Here is a 23975-nt window from a genome sequence, read left to right as displayed (position 1 = left end):
ACTAATTCTTGGAACCATACATTTACATTTTAGATGTAACAACATAAACCTACCTATCCTGGAGTTCATGTTCTCAGTTACTGTTCTTGCCTTTTGTTGGTGGTGTTTTCCTTTTGCAAGAGGTGCCAACAATGGAATTGAAGAGGCAAGGAGTTTCTCATGTAGCTTGGTGAAATTACTATAAAGTAAGATGACTAAATAATAGTCACCTACAGATGTTAAGAGGGAGAGTATCTGATTAAATCGAGAGGCCACCTGGGGTGCAATACTGCCCAGTGCGAATGTCTGGACTAACCAGCACCCAGAGTTAGCTACATACAGAGTCAGGCCAAGGAAGCGCTTCTGTCATGAGCGCCCCAGTCCACTCCATTATGCACACAGATGTGTCAAAGGCTGTGAGGAAGGCCTCAGTGTGGAGGGCAAGGAAGAGGAAAACTTTGTGATGGGATCTGGGCCTTGATGTTAAAGCAAGAATCTAACAAACCCCATTCCCTGGGGTCCTAAAGTGAAACTGAGGAGGGCTTACTGGGCGTGAACACAGGCAGCAGTGTGTTTCTGAGCCCAAACAGCCAAGGAAGAGAAGGCTAAGAATGTGGGCTTGTACAAATTACAGAGATAAGAGCAAGAGGCATGATCACTCAATTTATGTTTTTGCGTTTTGTTCGTTCAATGTACAATAGAGTTAAAAGAGGGAAAAGCTACAGTTTACACAGGGACACAGGATGACAAAATTCTGAGAGCTGCCGGGGTCTAGCAAGATGCCTGGTATTTATCTATGAAATTGTCATCACTAGCCCCTTCTGACCTATAAAAACAGCAGTTTTCATTCAACCTACCATACTATAAGTGCTCAGATATAACAATCCTAGTTAATAAGAACGGTACTAACATTCTCCCCACCCTCCGAAAAAGTGACAGCTGTAAGAGAGGGAGAGGGCCTAGAATCAGTGTTTAAACAGCCAAAAGCACCTGGAGGGGGGTTAACTGTCCTTCCACATCGAGCGAGGGCAGAAGAGGGTAAGGACCTAGTTCAAAGGAATGAGGCAGCTGCACCAGGAGGCGGCAGGGAAAGGACAGGAGGGCGCAGCCAGGAAGAGCTACAAACAACGTCGCCGGTCATCTTCAAAGGGAACGCTGCGTACGGTGTCTGTGCACGTGTACTATATACATACTAACCAGGTACACACATAAATATTTAATATATAAAAAATAAAGTGCTTTCTAACAGGTCCCCAGGCAGGGACATTATAAAACATTTCACAAAACTGCAAAACAAAATCGATACAATCAAAGAACACTACATCCAACAGACGTGAAAACAGTCAAACACAATATGTACAATCAGGTGGGTGTCCCAGGACAAACATCCTGTCATATACATGGTATATACATATATACTCTTTTACTCAATATATTATGACAATATATATTTTAAAATTTTGTTGTAGACAAAAACAGAAACAAAAGACAACCCCTACAAAAACACGATAAGGATGGAGCTCGCGAGGCCTAGACTGACAGACAAATGGCTGTCTCCACGGGGAGTCCCGAGGCCACTGCTTGGGAAAATGTGCCAGCGTTCTTTCCTGGGGTGCAGTGCTGCCACGTCTTCCAAGGCACTGTGGGCTGCGGCGGTGAAGTTGGCATCCCCCGTGGTGAGCAGGTCAAAGACACAGGACTGGAAATAGATGTCCTTCACCGGCATCTTCTCGTGGCATTGAGCGTTGGCAGTCTCCAGTGTGTAGCCAGGCCAGGCCTGGGCCGAGGACGTGTGAGGCAGGCTGTGTCCTAGGATGGCAGACACCTGGCCCTGCCCGTCATCGATGCGCTCGCTCAGGGGGCAGCCGTTCACACACAGCTGCAGGTCCTGGCTCTCCTCGTAGGACATGGCCAGGTCTTCAGGCATGCGGACGGCGAGGGTCAGGTAGCGACCCAGCTGCCGCACGAACACCGTGGTCCCTATGTAGCGAGCGTGCATCTCCACGTAGCGGCCGCTCTCCCTCTCCACGATACGCAGGCTCTTGATGTCGCCGTCCCCTCCACTGGTGCTGCCATCCACAAAGGCAGCTGGCAGGTCATCTGTCACAGCTTGGTATACTTTCTGGTCTGTACACTCGCGGTGGGCTTTGAAGATGATGGTGATCTGTGGGAAGGAACGCGTACAAAGTTTAACACGATGGGAGGGATACAGGGCGGTGCATCCTTGTGTGGCAAGAGCTGCTCTCCATTCTGGAGTTGAATGGCTAGAGGCAGAATCTCCAGACTAGGCCTCTTTGCTTCTGCCTTGCAAGTGAATGGTGTCACTGTTAGGGAAACTTTTAAAAGTCCTATGTATTTGGAATGATAATTTAACACAGATCCGGGGAATGTGCCTCAGGAAAAAATGTTCATTTTCCTAAGACAGAACAATGCTGTTGTTGGGATACAGGCAATTTTTATTGGTAATTTATATCTTGTCTCCTTCCAAAAACAGATGAGCTGTGGTAGAGCTCTGAGAAAAAAAGATTCCATTCTCAGTTATGCAGAAGCTCTAAGTGGCTTAATTAACAATAAACCTACCAGAAATTTTTTTTTTTGTAGTACACGGGCCTCTCACTGTTGTGGCCTCTCCCGTTGCGGAGCACAGGCTCCAGATGCACAGGCTCAGTGGCCATGGCTCATGGGCCCAGCCGCTCCGCGGCATGTGGGATCTTCCCAGACAGGGGCACGAACCCGTGTCCACTGCATCGGCAGGCAGACTCTCAACCACTGCGCCACCAGGGAAGCCCCCTACCAGAACTTCAGTTTCTAAAAGGTTTCTCCCTTGGAGGCTAAAACCATATCCCATGACTCATCACTACAAACTTACTTATAAACACTGAGGGAGGAAATGGAAAGCTGAGGAGGGGGCCATCCCAGCAACAGCTACCACTCATGTGCCTCAGGAAAGATTTCTCTTAAGTCCTTTAATCAAATGTTTCACATGACTGACTAATCGCTGTGACAGCAAACTCACTTAGCAAATGCAGCTCCCAAGCACTGGCAGACTAAATACCCTAAACCTAGTTACAGCAAATGTTTTCCCCAAACAGCACGATGGCCCTTCGACTTCTCAGAAATCTGTTCCCCAGTCAACTCTCAACCCGCCAAGTTAAGCAGACAATTCATGGAGAAAAAACTACTGATAATACAAAAGCTTCCCTTGAGTGAACCGATTTTATTTCCTTAATTAGAACAATTATTTAAAAAAAAGAACGTTGAGCACCTTTGTCTCAAACATCCTCAACATCTCTGCTGCAGGGGATGGAAAGAAGATGACGAGGAAGACACAGGGCCTTCTGGGTCACACAGGTGGGAAAACGGTCCCCAAGGGGGAAAAAAGACTATGCTTTGAGATCTGAGTTACTGTCAATAACTGAGGTAACAGCTTATTCTTCTTTTTTTTTTTCAGAGAACTATTTTATTTTAAATTAATTTTTACTGGAGTATAGTTACTTTACAATGTTGTGTTAGCTTCTACTGCACAGCAAAACGAATCAGCCATACAGCCTATCCCTCTCCTTTTGGACTTCCCTCCCATTTAGGTCACCACAGTGCATTAAGTAGAGTTCCCTGTGCTGTACAGTATGTTCCCATCAGTTTTCTATTTTATACATAGCATCAATAGAGTGTATGTGTCAATCCCAATTATTCTTTCTTCTTGAAGAAAAAAAAAAGTATCAGGTGACTTCAGTCAAGGAGGGAGGTAGACAAGCCAAACACTCTACAGATTACTCTGGATGGAGGGAACCTTCCACCTCCTGCAAGGGGGCTAATCAAAACAATAGACCCTTGTTTAAAAGGCCATGCCGGCCCCTCCCCACCCCGCTCTCTACAAGTCCTCACCACCACCCTCAAGTTTATGTCCGAAGGGCTTTTTCCCCAGCTCAGCCAGCATTTGCTCACACTATTTAATTCCACATGTTACCACCAGTGTTACCTGACTGGAATTTTCCAGCCTTTTCATTTCTCTTCAGCCAGTTATAAAGCCACATCTGAACCAGCTGCACTGTAGCAACTGGTTAAATTCATATCCGTTGTTTGCAGCTGCAACTAAAAGCCAGACAATGCACTAAGAAAATGGTTGGTTTTCTCCCTTCCTAATTACCCTGAGCCACAATTTAATTTCATGACCAGCCTTCTCACATTTCAACACCTTCCTAACAACCTGAAGGAGGTGTACCAGAGATGATTTCAGGAAATTTGTTGTGCATCCAACCATACGGCCTTCCAGAGAGTGGGATTTTGAGCTAGATATCTAATGGGACTATAAAATAGATTTATTTGGTGGCTCTAAAGACAGTTTGACAAGTGCTTTTTTAAGGTAAGCTGGGATCCCTTGGAGGTGAAAAAGATTTATTCAAGTAAATTCTGCACCTGAAGAGTTGAAAGTTAATACACACGGCTACAATAAGAGTAATAGACTTTTCATACAGCCACTCTCCTCATTTTCAACTAGAACATCCACACTCAAAGAGTAAATGAACTCTTCTACAACAGCTAGGCCATTTGTCCTTCCAGTCTAACAAAGCTCAAATTTAAACCAACTTGGCGTTATCTGCAAGAATTAAGTACTTTTTAGTTCACCTTAGTTGAAAAACACAGAGGAATTAGTTTTGTTGGGACAACACACCAGAGAGATCCAATTCCAAACAAGTTTCTAAAAAGGCAAGCAAGGGTCAATATTAAGATGAGTGGAATAGTTCCAGCTCTCACCAAGCCCACCAATTCCAACTCAGGAGTCATTTCAAACACTCTCACGTTATTGTCCTCTGCTATGCCTGTGACACTGACAGCAACTCCCATTACTTCTAGAAGATCAAGTAAAACTTAAAGCTTGACCGCTGCATACTATCTACACTTACAAAATATTCCAGTTTACCTAATGGATTTCTGTCTGTCCAATTTCCTAGGAGTGATTTTCTCTATGAGACAACAAAGCTGGTATTTCTCTTGTTGTTCCTCCTTTAGGTGAAATAATTCGCTCGGAGCATATGTATAGAATCAGCCCTTGAATCAAGATGCTGAGGGTAATGAAGCAACCTCAAAGCCTGAGAGAGGTTTCCTGAGTGGTCCTCTGTAGTTTAAGTAGGTACTGAAGAGATACCTAGAGATATAATCAATGTAGTAGAAAACACTAGGTAACAGTTTCACATGACTTAAGTTTTGTAATGTAATTTCATTCCTCATACAATTAATTACAACTCGAGGTCTTAAAAAGCAGGCACTCAGCCATGAAGGGCCAGAAATTCATTTCCAGATTCCGTCTCCCTCTTCAGGAAAAAAAAAAAAAAAAAAAATTTTTCCTCCCAAAAAATTTTAATTTTAAAAACACTCAAAATTTAATTGGAATGTTTGGTAATTCCACACGTTTTATATTTCCAACTAGCAGCTGTCAGAGGGTAAAAACAGGACATTCAAAAATGTATTCTAAAGCTCTCAAACAGATAATTTAAAAACACCAGCTATGCTGCTTACTTTCTCCCCTCTATGAACTGATCCATATGCTGTAATAACTCAATTGGGCACATCTGTTCTATGCCACACCATTTATTATTGATGGATGGCATTTCTGTGCATTTAAAACACCAGTGCCTTTTGTTAAACCTCCCCCGCCCAGCCCCTCCCAACCCTCACCTCAGACAAACTACTCCAGTCCCCTCATTCATTTTTAATGTTTCATTCCCTGAGATCTTTACCACCCAACGGGTCTCTTAGGAAGAGCAAGACAGCAGCTACAAATCAACCTTTCCACACGAGTAAGGCAATAAGTATTTAAGGTTTGCTGTGAAATACCAATATTTAGAGGGAGCTGCCTCTCCTTTCTACCAGGAAAGTAAAAAAAAAATTAAATGAAAACGACGTAGCCCAGAGAACCAGGCATTGCCTTGGCAATGCACAGACAGAGCTTCCTCAGGCTCGACAGCCTTGCAAAGTGCTGCACAGAAGTTTTCAAACAGTAGAATTCCCCACAGGCTGTGCACTTAACTATTTGTGCTTATTGTATTTTGGAAGAAACATTTATTGGTGTTTAATCAGGCCATCTGGCACTGCAAGTGCAGGACCTTACTAGATTTCTCTAATAGCAGAACTGGACTTTAAGATCAAGGGACTCCATCTCTTGGATTAAGATGGGCCCGCAAACCAAACTGAAAGTCACAGAAATCAGCCTGGAACATACAGAAACAATTTTGATATGTACCTAATTAAGATTCTGCTTGTGTTAAGGAAGCTAAAATTAATTTTATTTCATATAATTAGCTGATAAGTCTACTTCCTCAGATCCTCTGGGTGCAATTATAGGTTGAAAAAACAGGCGACTGTGGGAGAATAAGAGAACGCTGTGCCCATGGCCCCTTTGCTCTTACCAGATCAGTGGAGTACAGCCTCTACACTCAGTCCTCAAGGCTGAGCAAAACAAGAAACCATTCCAAAAGGAGCACATGCTTCAAAGAAATAAATACATGTGCTCTATCTGCAGCTCTAAAACACATAATCTTAACTTCAGAGGGTCAGTTTTTCTAAATGTTGAGGAGTCTGAGCCTAGGAAGCTCTGAAGCACCATAAGGAAGTATCTCGGCTGGACTGGGGAGAACTGGATCTCTCTCCCTTTTGTGGAGCAGGAAACAAAAGCATATTCATCTAGAATAACTTTCTGTTTGAACAGTTTCATACAAAACCTAGGAGAGTATATGTACCATACTTAAGGAAAAAATGTTGCACTGGTTAATAACTGATGTCATTGATAATTTTCCTGAAAAACTAAGAAAAAAAAATCTGTCAGGAAGGTGTGAACTCGATGAACCGAATGTAATTTTACCATTCCAACTCAGCCTACATATCAGCTATCTACCTACAGGAAATCTGAACTTAAGATCTATAAGAGTATAGTTTCTTAAGTAATTTCATTGGAGTAGGACAAGATACTAACAGGAAGACAGTAGTACATGTGTTTAAGAGGAGGGTGGCAGGTTAAAAATCTTACTCTAGACTTCTTTTAAGTCCTGAATGAGATTATAAAAATCTCCTACCTTCTAAGGATATCAAAATAGGTTTCTCTATGCTCATGAGTCTCTTTCCACAGAGCTCTGTTCTAGGAACATGTACAGGATTCCAGAGAAACGGAATGGATCAGACTTATTTATTCTTCAGTGTTGCCCTAGGTAATACATGCAGGAACAAGGGCTGCCTTGGCTGCTGGAGGGGTTCTTGGCAGCAGATGGAGAAAGAAGAAACCAAACCAGAGGGAAAGGACACCCACAGTTGAGGCTGCTAGGGTGGTCCAGGGGAGAAGCATTAAGCTCAGTGGCTGGAAAGAGCATGTGAGAGAGAAAGGGAAGCAGGCCCAGGGATGACACATAAAAGGGACAGGCAAAAAAAATGTCGACTTCCAAAGAGCAATTTCTGTACACTTAAAACAAGGAAGGCTGGAAGTAGAAATAGGCTCAGAGACAGGGAAATCGGCCAGTTTCCTTGTACAGACCAGAGCTGAGTTTGGGAAGGAAAGGCCTCTGGTCCTCACAGTCTTGGCACTCAGAGAACTCCAAAGGGAACTTCTTGTTTGTTGTGTTCGGACTTTGCATTGAGGAGGCCAGCAAATGTAGGAACTCACCACACTCCTAGATGTGAAGTTAGATATGTGTAGACAGTATTACAGGCGGAGGCTGCCACTGTGCTTTAGACCAGAGGCTAAAAATATTCTGAAAGGTGACAGCCAGGGCCAGAGGCAGTAACTCTAGGGGCAGGAATCTGCCCTAGCAAGTCTTGCTTTCAGGGATCTCCCTCCTAAGGGGGGGGGGGGGGGGGGGGGAGGGGGGGATGGGCACAGGGCCAGGGTTCAGCACAGCTGTTTCCCAAACCAATGGGGATTAGGAAATCACAGTCTCATTGATCATTTTTCAGTTTTGGTGATTTAAAATGCAAAAGGGCTTGAAGGTCTCTACAATACACTCACACTCTGTCACTTGGAGGTTCAATTGCAGGTTCCCAGGGGTATTAAAAAAAAAAAGCAAAGCCCAGGAACGAGGTGGTTACAGGCAGTGACCATATATTCCAAGAAACCAGTTAACTGGAAAGTTACAAAACAATATCCTTCTGTCTTCATTTTCCTGAGGCAGGGAGCGGGGAAAGCATGAACACCACATAAATGCACAGTGTGCTTATGTGTGTACTCACGCACACCTTTAGATGGAAAGATTAAACCCTGACCCCCTTTTCAGGAGCACATGCAGAGCAGATGGGAAGTTAGTATTTAAATGCTGTCACATCAATTCTATCCACAGTGTGTATACTAAGTTCCAACACTGAAAGAACCCACCAGCAGTAGCAAAGGTACTTTGGGCTCCAGCTCTTAAAATAACCAGCTAACTGGGACATACAGACCTCCTCTCTCCACAGACCCAACTTCACCTGAAGTTCTTTCTAGACCCGACAGCATCATGTTTTCACTATAAGGCTCTCCAGCTAAATTCTGCATCTTAGATGGGTGCTGCTATTCTTGTTAGTTATTACTTACTGACAAGCTGAGCAGTTTAAGAAGTCCTGAAGTTATCCCAGCCATGAGAACACAAAATTCAAAACAGTGGAAGAGCAAGTTCTACTACAGTCAAAACAAATAAAGACAAAATGGGTAAGGTAGCATTTTTCATTGTTCAACACTGTAGGTAACTATCCCACATTCCGCACAGGCAGAAACTGTTTGGTTAGCATTAATTGAAGCCAACAAAAAAAGTACCAACCATCCAATGTTTCCTTCTTGCCCCTTCCTCTCAAAATGTTAACTCAAAGAAAATTTAACAGGGCAGAGAGAAACATTTGGAAATGTGACAGAAAAACAAGTTCTAACTCTCAGCTGTGCATCAGACTTGGCCTCCTGCCTCTGGCTTAAACTATGAAGGAGTGTGGATTTGTTTTAAAGGAGTAGAGGCCCACAGCACTCGCATGGAATCCTGGCTGGCTCAGGCAGGCGTTGGGTTAATTTCCCTTATAAATGGGGGATTACGAAGGTCCTTTTTGTCCTTCCAAACCACATCTGGCACAGAGGGAGCGGCAGAGAGATTCAAAATATAAAACTGACAAGATACACAGACACAAATTTTATACATTTTTAGAGTTTCCACTAACATCTTCCGTGTTTCTTCATTCTATTCCAGAGAACAGAAAGATGATAAAAGACTCATTACCCAGAGTACATGAATCTGTATGAACAATATAAAGGTGTATCTTGTTTGGAAAGTACAGCATAAAGAATAAACAAGGCAGGCCCATTTTCACCTTACAAAATGATCTTTCACACTTACAGATACATCATGGAGCTAATAATTTCTCCTTCTTTTCCTTCTTCCTTTGCCCACATATACTTTTACCTCCAGGCAATCTGAAGTTTCATATAGTTCTATGAAGCAAAGCTGAATAGTTTCTGGGCCTGAGACCTTACAATCCAGTACAAACGAGAGCTATGCAGGAAACAGAAAAGGACAAACAGGAATACTACCACCTGCAATTATAGCTGATTTCTGCTTTTCTAAAAACTATTCTTTAATGTTTCAATATTATCTCTACAATAAATAAATTCAGGGAGGATAAGGTTATCTAAGACATGTTTTCATGTGTCTTAAAGATGAGATGGAACCCTGAAAAAATGATTTTAACTAAGAACTGGTGATACTGATGGTCAAATTCCCTAGAAAGCTTTCTGGTATTAAATCAAAGATCAATAACCTTTCAACAGTGGCAGCCAGGGTTCTAGAGCCTGCTAGGGTATACAGGAGTGAGGAGACCTGGGTGCAGGTGAGGGGCCACCTGAACAGTGGGAAGTGAAAAGGGAGGCTGTGACAAATCCTAGGAGTAAGAACATTGACCTGTGATGGTGACCAGCGGGGACAGTCAGGCCCTGGGTACAGCAGCCCATCTCTCTGGCCCAACCTCCTGGTCCTTCCTGACACCTGAGACAACTCGCAGCACTTGGAACCAGCTTATAATGTGGGCCACCAATGTTCTAAGAAGAAACCCTGCAAATGGCTTTTTCCTCCCCCCACACAAACCCCACAATTCTCCACTGACTGCTGCAAAGTTTAGTTATGTGCTTAGACTGAGGCAGAGACAACATTCACGTCTGCATCTCCCATGCACAATAGGCCCTTTAATGCTGGGTGTTTCAAATGCAGCACCACATTATACATTTTATCAGAGAAATGAATATAGTATACGAGCTGGGAGCTACAACTGCAAACTTCTTTCCCATCTGTTCTGCAATATGCCTCAACTGGTGTTACTTTTTTTTTTTTTTTTTAGCATTTCTGCAAAACAAGGACCATGACAAGATGCAAATCTTAAAAAGATGGCAAGAATTAGCTGCATAACAGATAATCGTAACAAAACAAAGAGCAACCTCAGATTTTAAGGATTAGTTACAATATATCTGCAAGACAGCTTGTGCTCTCTAGAAGGAAAGGGCTCTATATTTTCAAAGAAACTGCCACGTGTCCCTTCTGTAACAATGTTGCACGAAAGCACAGTGTCCATGTATTCAAAACACAATCTGGCAGAGGGAAGGATAAAGCATCTTCCTTAGTCCACAAAAATAAGAATGATCACCACTGTGTAGCTCACATTGTCTCCATGAAGATACTAAAAACATAATTGGTTACAAAAACTTGGCTACAAAAAAATGCACTAGGCCTAGGGTCAAGAGAGGACAGATTTCCAAACCTTGATCCAAAGATATGCCTAAAAGAGACAGTGGAAAGCCTCTGCAATGCAGGCGCGTCTGCTCTGATTTTGTAACCAACAGATAATGACCCAGAACATTGGTTTACATGCCCACATTTGGTTGTCGAACAACAGTTCATGCTAAGGGACATCAGAAAGGAGCACAGGATCCAATCATGCTCTAGGACTGTACAAGTGAAGAGTATTTTATCATCAGGGAACACCTCGGGTTATACAGTTTGATGAAGATAGTAAGCAAGAATGGGTCAAAGGGACTAAGTCTTCCTGTATCTCTAGTATCATCAACCAGTGGAAGTTTTCAGGAAATTTCCCAGAAAGCAGCTAGAGTTCGAGACTTAGGGATAATTATGGACTTTCAAAGACAGGGTCTCTTACCATGCTTTGGATAGGCACTGAAAGCTACTGCCCATGGGGTCACTGGGAGCTGGTGGCCCATGGCAGCAGCAAGAATTTACAAGGCACCTCAGAGTACCTGTTCAACAGCCACCCGGCTTGGTCAAGCACAAAGAACACACCTCTTCCCCAAAGTCAAACTGCCTGAAGGTAAACCACCTTCTCTCACTAAAGGATGAAGTACAGAAAAATCTGAAGATCTATAAAGGACCTGCAGTCATCTCAATCTCCCCTCCTACTTGCAGTTTTGTTTCACTGAGTTTGAAGAACAGCATACAAAAGCTAGAGTGATGAGAAAGGACATGATTACGTTAAAACAAAAGGAAAAACAAAGCAAAGGTATACCAATTATTTGTACAGAGTAATTTTTTAAAATATTGCCATTGTTTAGGTGTGTAATAAATTCATCCTTGAAATTTTTTGGTTAAAGGAATCATTTTAAATGCACCTGAGAGACTGGTGCTTTTAATACATGTTACTAGGAATACATTTGTAAAGTGCAGAATCCTTTCATAAAATAATTTATACCAAAATCACCTGTAATCATGGCAGATACAATTCCTTATTAAATCCACATAAACAGGGATACATAGATGCACAGAATGAAGTAAAAAGGAGTTGAGACTGAGAGGCTGGCAAAGAGAATGTGGAAGAGAAGGTACAGAAGCCCAGCATCCCCACAGATGACCTGGTTATTTACCTGTGTGAGGCCCAGGAGAGATACTGGCATTGTGTCCCCTCCCCCACCCCCAGCCCAAAACAGAAACTGCTTTTCTTCCCATGTAGCCAGCGCTGCCAGTTCTAAGCCTGCCCCCTCTCTCATCTCTCTCCTGCAGAGTGCCTGCAGGCCAGAAGCTGCCCCTTACAGCCAAAGGTGTAGAAGGTGGCCCAGAGCTGACGTGGATCTCAGCAGAGGTGTGCAGGTGTGCCAGGAACCCTGGCAGCCCCAGGGCAGGGAGAGATGAAAAAATAGCCCTGGTCTCCCCTTTAGGAACACATCTAGCTGGCAAGGTGGCCCACCATACAGACTCCTGGGAAGGGATCCCCAACAGGCTGGTGGAGGGCACGACATAAACCCAGTGGCCCTGAGAAGGCATACCTGCACGCAGCATGACCGACGTTTCCCAGGGAACGGGGAGAGAAAGTAGACAAGGGAAGATGAGGCCAAACTGTCAAGCACTGCAGGTCTTGCTGCCCTACACTCACTGCTTGCCATGTGGATAAGGAAAAGTCTTAGCTAATAAATGACCCCTTGAGTATACAGGTGACTCTGTAGTTTAGATTTTTTTCCCCCCAAGCTTTGTCTTTTCGTGATGAGGTTTGAAACGTGGGTGTTTAGGGGCAGGTAGAGCTCACAAAGACAGCCTTGAAGATGACTTGCTTAGGAAGCCAGGTTACCAGGACTGAGTTGCCTTAGGGACTTCCCTGAGCAAAACACCTGAGTCTAGTGCTTCAGTTTAGTGCTGAAGGTGGTGAAATGAATGTTTGCTTAAATACTATAATTTCGGCATTACAACCAGCCAGCCTCTATGATATGACATCATTGGTCAGTCTTTAAATCTAGTGACACTGAGCACATAGGTCATTAAAAATGCTTGACCACAGGATGACACAGTATCCGCAATGTGCAGTGCTGGGTTATCCAATGGCTGGTCTATGTATGTATTTAAGGTCTCAGTAAAGCTGGGACTCATATAAAAAATTCTTCTTAAAGGTTTCTTGAAAACAGTATTACAGTAGACATCAAGGAAAAAAAATTAGATCTTTTTTGGAACTTATTTCTTATGTACTTTTTTGTCTCATTGTTCTTATTTTTATTGCCATCATTTTTTCATTGCTTAGAATTTTTAAAAGGTTTCATTTTGGCCCTGGGTTGGTAAAAGGAAATTGCAGTGCAAAATTTTAGGCCTTTGTTTGGTTTCACCAGCAGAAGCCATACCAACATGGAGACAGGCCCTCAACAGTAACCTTCCAGATGCTTTTGGGGGCTTTGGAGAGAGTTACAAAAAGAAGAAGGAAAGAAACAACTACTAGAGGTCATAGAGTAATTTGTTGCTGAACAGCATGGTCACCAGATGTGGGGAAATACTTTCCAATAGTGCAATTAAAGACCAAACATTCTCACTGTCTGCTTGAATTTATGTTAGAGGATAATTTTTCCCCTCTCCTTTCTGGAATGGGTAAAATCTTTGATCCTTACCAAAGTGAGGGAGAAAACAAATTGTATTTATTTATTTGCTAAAAACTATGAGAGATTCAACCACAACTGAAATAGAATGATCTAAAGTCCTTCAGTGTCAACTATTCCATTTATATAATGTTAATACTCATAAGGTAACCAGTCGTCCCCAAATATTTTCAACATGATCAGTAAAAAGTATAAAATTTTGAAAGGTTGAACACCAAACAGAAGTGACATGTGACTGGATGGAAGGCTTGGAAATCAAAACTTTGGGCTTGTGAAAAGAAACAATATAGCTGACCCCTGAACAACAGGAGGACTAGGGGCAAAGACCCCTTTGCAGTTGAAAATTCACATATAACTTTATAGTTGGCCCTCTGTATCGAGAGTTCTGCACCCAAGGATTCAACCAACCATGGATCGTGTAGTACTGTAGTATTTACTACTGGAAAATAATCCACGTAAGTGGACTGGTGCAGTTCAAACCCATGCTGTTCAAGGGTCAACTGTATTTTCCCATGCACACAGCACTTATTAATCTCAAAAGTATCGTTTGAAGGATACCACTCCAAGCCCTCAATTATTTACACAATGATTTTGATGATTTTCTACATTCCTAATGGAACTGTCTTCTTGAATTTTCAGTGTTATGTCTTTCCAAAGATTATTCCCAGGTTTTATATCCTATGACTGCAATAATGATGGATTTTTTGCCCATGGCTTGTCTTATGACTTCATAATTATACTAACTTCATATCATAACATATAGCAAATACATATTTTAATATACAGATAGGAAAAATTACTTGCATACTTGTAAAACACAGAGGAAGAAAAGTTTGAGATATAAGATTTGGAAAGGTAAGCTTGGGCTTTATTGGGAGTTGAAGTGTAAATAGTTTTAAGTTCCCCTAAGATGTCTAGATCGATGTAAGTCTTTGTTCAGAGCAATGACTTCTAATCTTAGATCTGTGACACCCCCGGGGTGTCTCCATACATCTCTGGAGGTGCTGTAAAATTCCCTCCACAAAATGTGAAGTAAAATAATTTAAATTCACTTAATAACTATGCCACATATGTTTGGAGGCAAGGGAGGTGTCCTGGAATCAAAAGAACAGTCGTTAAGTATTATAAAAGCTTGTTCCCTGTCAATTACATTTTAGTCTAAACCAACTGATGAAAAGATAACCAAAGGAAATCAAGCAAGATGAGAAAACCTGTATGTGTGATTTTGTGGCTGGAGGAGACGGTGAAGGAGCTGCTTACTTGGGACACTATTTTCATGGACAACCCTTTTTGACTGCTTTATTTATTAACACCTGAATCAGCTCGGACTGGCAACTGGAAAGCCAGTCATAGCTCCTCTCCACCTACTTGCACTAAGACACTGGTGCCTTAAAATTGGCGTAGAGGATCTCTATTCAGTATTAGTTTCTTTAAAACAAACAAACAAACAAACAACAACCACATACACTGGCAGCTAGACAGGGTAAGTTTAACTTAACTATGTCAGTTTTCCCCTCAGGCTGACTTACATTTTTATCCTGAGATTACATGGGGTTATAAATCACTGCTCTGCAATATCCAATTCTTAACTTCCTTGGTCACCACTAGGTTAGGAACTAAAACACCACTGTGGGCTTGCCACTGAGAAGCTGGCTTATAGCCATTACATTTTACTATAGCTTCCAAGTTCCCAATAAAATTTCCTGATGGGTTACTGCCTCTGGCTTCACAGCGTTCTTTATTCAGAACACCCATTTCAGTCATCTGATAAATCTGAACATGGATTTCTTCAAGAGCCACGCACATCTGCACTTAAAAATGACACCACTGAAAAAATAAAGAACTTTTTTTTCATTAAGCAAGCCTGCCTTTTCCCTAGAGAAACCAACTTCAATGTTTACTTTTTATTTTTCATATCACTGCCTATTTAAATTTAGACCCACATTTTACATAAGCCCTAGAATTCCACTGAGAAATTTTTTACCAAGTAATTTTCATTTAATCCTTCATCCACCCTGCGTGCCAAGATGACCAAGAGAAGCTCCTTTTAAACTCGGTCTTTTGTATCACACTTCAAAAGTTGCCTGAAGAATCAAACTCTGAAAGTTATTGGAAAGAAGAAAAAAGTACACTTGCCTTATCTGTAGCAGTAGCACTGGATCCAGGGACCACAGGCACATTCGTCACTTGAACTGAAAGATAATTATTATCTATGAGTGGCCAGGCCCCTTCCACTTTGCATGTCTGGAAGTGATCCTTGAAAGTTCTAAGGTGAGGATCTCCGAACAAGCCACAAAAAAGGTAATTAGGAGGGTTCTGGTCCCCTCCCCTGTGTTCTCTGGCTCCCGCGTGGCTATGATAGTTACAAGGGTCATGGGTCACTTCAGGGTTTGTGGAGGATGTGGGTCCGTCCTTAGAACAGTTCCTCTGGCTCATGAGGTCACTGATACCCAACACAGCAGAATGGTATACTAGGTTACCACGGCAGGCTTTTGAAGTTCGCTGGGTGCAGCCGGCATAGGCACGCAGAGCCTTGCAAAACTCAGAGTCAAAGCCATCAATGGCAGAGTTCAGGTGTGAAGTCAGGGACACAAAGTCTGTGGTACATTTCTGGATTCGACATTGGGCTGGCTGTTGGCAGTCACCTATGAGAAAGAAGATAAGAACAAACATTTGTTAAATGCTTCACAACTTCTTGAGCTACATGAGAAAATGACATTCTCCTCTGGGAACTGCTTGTTCTATTTCATATACTCCTATTTTAAGAAGGCCTTCAGAAATAGGGCTGTATTGTGCTTCTTGGCCTCTCACAAAGTAAGCCACTGGGAGAAACACTGCATGCAGCTAGTTAACTTGAAACTAAAGCATGGGCCATTGTGAGTAAACCGGAGTCTAGCCCAGGGTTCTTAGGGTAAAATTACAAGGGAATGATAAATGAAATATTTTATCAACTTTGCTATTGTTTATAGATTTTGAGAAAGATGTCTTTGCTTTAAGACCAAGTCAAAGATATGAACTTTGTTTTGATTTTGAAAACTGCATAAGTAACGTGCTTTGGAAATCACCGTCTATGCACAAAACCACGAGTAAAGCCTGCACACCTCAGGGAGGGGAAACTCCTAAATTACAGCATGATTAGTTAAAACACCTTTACCCGATTCTACTATGGCTATAGGCAAAGAATATCAGGAAAAAGTCCAGGTACTAAGTTATTCTGCATTTCTTGAGGAATGTTTATCAACAAATTGCATATAAATTAACACTTAATCTCCTGGTTTCTATCAACACAAAGTGTAAATGTTCCCTTAAAAAAATGAAGTGATTGATTTGACCAAGCTAGGTATTCACTTATCCCATAACATCAACCACACTAGGATTCCAGCTCCTAAACAGTTCACCAGTAAAAGTACACTAAATCAAAAAGTACATAACACTGACAGGTGATCCCACCAACTATGTTTTTTTCCAGAAACAGAACCAGAGACAGAATTATTAGAGTATATATAAACTACCTTTCCCCTAAATCAACAATTCACATAAACTTAATGATTAATTCACATTAACTTAATGATTTAAGTCAAGCTAAGATGAATGAAAAATCATGTGATTACTGCCCTACTATTTAAAAAGTCAGTTTTCAAATTATGGTTTGCCCCTAGCTTCTCATATAAAAATTTGTAAAATCTCTCAAAGCACAAAAAACACAATGAACTGCCAAGACTAGGTCAGTGGTGTGCACCAATCAGTTTAACACTATATTCCTTAAAATGGGAACGCCAGGATTACTGAAATGAGAAACAATTTTCTTTATCCTCCACCTCAAATTTTATACAAATGAACTGTAACGCGTATTTGTATTACTTGCACATCCTTTATAGGTCTCTCAACCATGGAGGAGCCTCAATGTCAAGTCTTAGGTTCCTCATATGAGAAATGAGTAGGTTGTTCTACAGTAAACTCTGTGATCTTTTCTAGGCATAAAATATCTATTGTGGGGGGGCGGAAATCAGTCAGTAGAGTATTATTAAATGTATAATTATTCAAGATTTAGGCATAACAAAACTTCAGGATAATATCAAGATTTAGTAATTTACCTGATAAAGACTTAAAACTAACCCTAATAATCATCTTAGAAAGATATTTTAATCTTTTCAGTAGTAAACTGCTTTTAAATCTGAATAAAATAGCCTGTAATCTCTGCTCATGGCATCAGCTGGGGAAACAAAGGGTAGGAAATGACAACCTCTTAAGGCACTTCCCCAACCATTCTTAAATTTCAAAAACCAAAAAGGGAAAGATATAGTCAAGACTGGATATTTGATTTAACACAAGTAAAAGAGATTAAAATATTTTAATATTTTGGAGCTATGAATTTACAGCTATCACTAAATCGCACTTAAAAAAATCAAATACATCTTGATGTGTTTGGTCCCTTTTATGTTTGCTCATTCCAAAGTTGATATTTATAGAATTCCTCTCTATAAAGTAGATCAAATCATTTTTCAACTATTTTTACTCAAAAAAGCAAAAATGCGAACAAAAAAATACAACAACCCCCAAAATGGTATTAAACCCATTTTACAGATGGGAAAATCAAGACAAAGGGACACTAAAGGCCTTGTCCTGGCTGGATTGTAAACAGCTAGTTTGAAGCCCAGAGCATGGTGCCTTTCCTCAAATCCTGTTTTCATTCCTCCACATGTCACATCTCTACTAAATGCCTGATTCTCAAGACAGTACTTGATAGCTTAAAAAAAGACGTAACTACAGTATTTCTTTTAAAATCAGCTTCACAGTAAGCAGTAAGCAAGAAAATAAAATATGGGCCAAGATCACTCAGTAATGAACAGTTCTTGGACAACATATAAATGACAGCACAAGAACTTTCTGCTAAACTTGCAGTGCCTATTCTTTGTTATGGCCTACAAAATCTAGCCAAGCATACACTTAGTAATAATTATTTCAAATAGTCATAAAATATCAGAAGTAAGACCAGCATGGAAATGCAGATGCAACTGTTCAGAAAGAAAGAGAAAAGCAGAATTTAGATTCCCAGCTCCTTTTTTGTTCCTTTCCTTCCTCCCCCCTCGCTTTTTCATAGCAGGTGGGTGCCGATTCCTTTGAGAAATCTCACATAAAACAGAACTCCTTGGGTTCCTTTGTTTTGGATGAGGTTTCTAACAGACTTTTTGAATAGAGATGATGGGAGGGAGGAGGGCTAAATAGAGAGAAAGTGCATTTGGGTCAGCAGTTTCAGCCCCATCACAGACTCCTGTATAATGACTAATTTGCAGCATACACCCAGAAACATCCAGGCTTCATGAATTTATAATGACAATGCGCACTTTGCCTGTTATAGGCGGTAAAGTAAGCCTCCTGTCAAAATACCAAGACAATGCAGAGCAGAAACAATTTCAAGGATGCAGCCAAGAAGGCCATGAAGTGTATGAGTAAGCAAGGAACTCCCATATTGGATCTCCATTCAGAAAGCGCAGAGGTTTGCTTAAGGGGGGAAAAAAAAAAAAGTGAATAAAAGTATTCTTTTCATTTCCCAAGGGCAGAATTCAAAATCTGCAGCTACAGATCTATTTTTCAAATCAGGTCATCTATGATGTGACAGTATTTTCATTCCGGTAAATGAAACTTACTAAGGGATTTGTGGGTCTATAGCTTTCATTAATGATCCAGACATAAAGACCTCACCATTCAAGACAGTTTCCTCAATGTCCGGACTGCACATGTGAATCTGCAGCCCAATCACCAGTTTATAATAAAAGAAATCAGATATGCTGAAGTGAATTAAGTGAAATGCAGAGCCATATGGGGTGCAGAGGCAAATTATATGGATCCAGGCATCAAACAGATGGTAGCCCATCTGTAAAGAGCACTCGGCTAGGCTCCCTACTCTGAGGAGAAACAACCCCTGCATTTCAATAGCACTGCTCTTCAAAGAAATCTCTCAAAAAGGAGCCCTCTTTTCTATAACCAGATTAACTGCTCCATCCCAACAAGCTGTCCACAGATATCACTCACCACAGCAACTCTGGGTAGAATCTAATGGTGACTTCAGCGTGAGCACATTAGGATACTGAGAGGAGTTTCACATTCCAAGTTCTTGAACTAAGGCACCTTAATTTTCTAAACTTTTAAACCAACTTCTTAGGCCTTTCATGGGCCAGCGAAGAAATCTTCAAGGACCACATTCCAATCCTGTTATAGGACCCAATGGCAACTAAAGGAAACGATATCCAAGTAGTCAAGAGGGACACAGTCCTGCCTACCACTTCAATTTCCATTTCAAGAAACCTACAGTTTGACATTATGGACACTTATTTTTTTCACACAAAACCCTCCTGAGCAGATTTTTTGACACGTCATAAAAATTTTTCCATGTAACCATAAGCAAACTGACTTTATTTTCTAAGGTTCTAAAGTCACTAATTTAAAACCTTAATCATTGTAAACCTTGCCATTTACACTCTCTATTAAGACCTCGGTCTGTTTCCACAAGTGACAGTGTTAAAATGCAGCTGTTACATCACAATGCAAAGTTATGCAAAGTAAATTACGTTGCCTCCTCAAATGCCACATTTTTTCCCCATTACTTAAAAGACCTCCTGGATTTTTAACACTGCTGCTATGACTTAGTAAATAAATAAGAATTACTCCGTACAGTTGGGTGGCATTAAAGTTCAGTATTCTCCAGATCAGAGCGTTGTGACTGCTGTCCTACAAATACAGAAAAAGATCGCGAAGGAAAACTTACCTAATGCTCTAAGTGTGCTCAAACTACAAGATAAATTATCTTTCAATTTGGTATAAAAAAAATTCTTTGTCTAGACCTGCTCCTAGAAGTGGTACTTATTAGTAAAGAGGATCCTAGATTTTTCCCCCAGCTTTATTGAAATGCAACTCACATATAACATCGTGTTAATGAAACGATTTTAAAAAGAAAAGTAGGTTAAAACATGCTAAAAGGCTCATCTTCGCTAAGAAGAACGAAGAAGGCTTACATCGTTAAGAACAGATTCCTCACCGCTGCTTCCAAAGGGGAAGCGCCAAACCTCCAGAAGTCAAGACATCTGTCAGCCTCTCCTGGAACCCGAAAACACGCGGCTAGCCACAAAGCACGAGTTTTTCCAAAGAGGTTGAAAGCTGAATTAAAAGCAGCTTTCGCAAATATGAAAGAAATCCCAGTTTTAAGAAGTTTAAGTTACTTCGAGATTAACCCCCAGGTTTTCCAGCTCTGGTGAAAATCTTTCCATCTGGTGCGATTTCTTCGCCTCGCCGCCACCCCCAACTCCAGAGAAGCAGCACAAGGCTCCTAGTCACCCCACCGAGGCGGCGGCGGCTGCGGAAACCTTATCCCAGCCTGACTTTCAGTAAACACCAATGCAGAGAGCAATAAAGCATCCGGAACATTTGTCTCGGGTGCGCAGCCCCTGCCCGCTTTGATAAGTGGCTGCTGGAGGAGAGATTTATCAACGGTCCGAGCAGAAGGCTGGGAAGGCGGGAGGGAGGGGAAGAGGCCTCTCCTCTGCGCCCCGGGCGCTCCGCTCGGTCAGCGGGTGTGCTCCTGCCGCCGCCCCGCGAGCCCAGCTAAGGTGCATGGCAGGGGCTAGTGAGGCCTTTCCCGTCGCGCCACGCCGCCTTCCGCCCCGGCAAGCGCCTACGGGAGCGGGGGTGTCGGGGAACAAAGCACTCGGCCCTAGAGCTGGCTCCCCTCGCGCGCGCGCCTCATACCTGCGTGAAGCAGCCCGAGGCTGAGCAGCAACAGAAGCAGCAACGCCAGGGGCGGCGGGCAGAGCCGGGGGCGGGGGCGCTGCTCAGCCCCGGCGGCAGCGGCGAGGGCGGCGGCGGCGGCGCAGGAAGATGCTGCTCTCAAGCCCATGCCCGTCCATGCAGGTCTCGTGGGCTCCGGCGAGGGCGGCGGCGCGGGCGCCTTGGCGGGTCCCGGGCCGTGGCTGCGGCATGGGCCGGAGGACACGCCTCGCTTCCTCTTCTTCCTCCTTCAGGCCCGCGTCGAACACGGGCCGCCGCCACCGCCGCAGCGAGCAGTGCGCCGCGGGCGGAGCGAGTTGGCGGCGGCGGCAATAGGGCGCAGTGGCATCGTGGCGGCCGGAGACGGCGGCGGGCGGAGGGAGAAGGGGCGGGAGAGAAGACACAAAGACCGTGAGCGAGTGAGGGGCCCGACCTGCAGCGCGCGAGCGCCCTGGCCGCAGCCAGCGTGGGCTCACCAGGCGTGGAGCTCGGGTGTGGACGAAAACGAGGAGCACGCAGCCCCAAGCAGCGGCCACCGCCGGCCAGGATATCTTTCCGCGTCAGCCCAGCTCTCAATCAATCTCAGCCCCTCACTGCCGCCCCGCCCGTCCTACACCCACCAATCCGAGTCGTCCCCACCCCGGCCTCGCCCCTCCCTCTAGCTCCATTGGTTGAGAGGCGGACGCTCTGGGCCCAGCCCGCCACTCGTAGGGCCCAAAGCGCCCGCCCCTCCGTGCCTCCTCCTTCTTTCTGCCTGCCCAGTGTAGTTTGAGTTCCGCGTCCGCCCGCTGCGAGTCCTGTTCTTTGCGCCCGGGCCCAGCCTCCCTCCGGCTCCCTCCTCTGCTCTCCCTCCACCCGCTTCTGCGATTTACTGTTTCCTCGCGCGCAACTGAAACAGGCGACAGCAACTTTGTCCTGGCGTCGTTACAAAGGCACCGGCCTTTGACCTCTCCTTGAATTAATGTGATCAGGTTCAACCTCCCTCCATGACTTTTATTAAAAATTTCTTTTTCATCACCCTCACTCTGTCCCTCCAGCTCCAGCTACGGCTACGGCTCCTTGGAGGGAGCGGACGCTTTTACCCTGAGCCTTGCGGCAGGTCCCTTCGCAGCCAATCACATCTGAGGAACCGCGTTCCTAGCCTGTTGCGGACTTTTGGTAAAGCTAGCACCCAGTCGCGTTGGAAATCCGAATGTGACCCACGGTCCGGAACAAATCGGATAGGCTGGGAAGGTACCCGCCAGCTCCCGGCGGAGTTCGCTGGCAGCTGTGCGAGGCTCCGGTTCTTGTTCCTTTGACATTTCCCTTCCTGAAAGCTGCGGGGAGGGGTCTGAGAGCGGGCGAACTTCAACGTGTTCGGCTACAGTGTAATTAGATTAATGAGGCTAGTAAGTTTTTAATGCAGTGTAGAATAATTATGCCATGATCTCTTGTCGCTCAGTGGCTTTTCCACAAATTTTCATCGTCTATTAGCAAATTAACCCAATGGCAGGTCGGTTTCTACTTTTGCGATTGAATGGATCCCAAAATGAGGGAAAACCAATTGTCTGCCAGAAAAGAGGTTGCCAGTGGAGATATAGGAAAGCATGTTGTGAGATTGATGATAGGTTCTAATTTGTTATGAGTAGGTGTGAAGTGGTATCTAATCTCAAGAATGGCCTCAAAGGCCGGGAGCCACTTCGTACTGCCCTTGTCTTTGCCCTTCTCCAAACGGCAAAGGGCTGCCATTTTAAATTCACTGATATCCAAGTCACAGTCTGCAACCCTACCTGCTACATTACTTAGAATCTCTAATTAGGAATTTCGTATCAACCACGGACACGTTAATATTCCAACATGTTAAAAAGTGCTAATCAATGGACCAGGATAATTGAAGACAAACCTTCCAACGCTCCAGCTTACTCATTAGACGCATTCTGAATTATACAAACCACTAGGTCCCTAATGAAGGATGCCTATCTATTTTTACTGCAACTTTTCATTACTTACTTATTACGTACTATGATGACTCAAGTGGTAAACACACCTTTCACTGCCCAAGATATAATCCAAACCTTGTGTGTATCTATAATATGCTTAATAGTAGCTTCAGAGTGGCCTGGAGAAATGACATTTTGGGGGGAGTTATCTGATATGATTTTTAGATGATACTGTGTTGTAAATACTGTTAAATCAAAAATTTACTCTCTTACAATTACTACATATTACAAATGAAATCAAGTTAATGAAATACTGGTAAGTGTCTTTTAAATAGTAACCAAATGTGAACGCTATCTTTCAAAGTATTTTGCTAGCAAAGACTAACAGTAAGATGTTTCTTCTTCCTTAACCCAAGATTTAATTCGACCCCTATGAAAGAAGCATCCTACTTTATTGACCATACTTTAAAACATATAACCAAGAGTTAAGGATAAAATTCAGTTTAGTTTGAGTCTTTTCACTCCTGATTTTCTATGATTTCCCCGCCTTTCCTCTTCTCCCTCCTACATCCTGCTCCTTAAGTACACGGATGCTCTAGATTTTATCAACAGAGGGCACCCTCGAGTCACTGCAAATCCTGGTGTCCTGAAATGGAGCTGTTGTCCTTTAGAGGAAAAACTTCATTTTTTCTAAGGCACTTTACTGCTCCTCTGTTGTAAAATTTGACAAGCTTAATATTTATACGCCTAACAATTCACTTTTTATTGCTGCATAAGTGTTCAGCCTGCTAGAGGAAAATGTTAATTTTCACAATTAAACCACAAGGTGGTTCCTATTTTCAAGACATTAGTCTAGTTGACACATTGGCGGGGTAAATTCGGACTGTTAGCAAGATCCCGAATCAGCTTGGGAAGCAAGAGCGTAGTGAATGGTCACTTACAGCGCATCCACTCCCGCAGCTAGT

At 43.0% G+C, this 23975-nt stretch overlaps 1 protein-coding gene across 1 annotated transcript; it reads right to left on the bottom strand.

Moving 5' to 3' along the window:
• Positions 1–78: 78 nt before the first annotated feature.
• Positions 79–21304, bottom strand: RGMB (repulsive guidance molecule BMP co-receptor b). Its single transcript, XM_029217642.1, has 3 exons — positions 21074–21304; positions 15467–15975; positions 79–2143 (listed from the first exon to the last, which is right to left on the bottom strand). The coding sequence occupies exons 1-3, from the start codon at positions 21219–21221 to the stop codon at positions 1475–1477; spliced, it is 1326 nt and encodes a 441-aa protein (XP_029073475.1). The 5' UTR covers positions 21222–21304; the 3' UTR covers positions 79–1474.
• Positions 21305–23975: the final 2671 nt, after the last annotated feature.

This window comes from Monodon monoceros, unplaced genomic scaffold (assembly GCF_005190385.1).
Source record: "Monodon monoceros isolate NGI ecotype Baffin Bay Population unplaced genomic scaffold, NGI_Narwhal_1 Super_Scaffold_12, whole genome shotgun sequence".
NCBI lineage: Eukaryota > Metazoa > Chordata > Mammalia > Artiodactyla > Monodontidae > Monodon > Monodon monoceros.
This window is presented reverse-complemented; position numbering and strand designations above follow the sequence as displayed.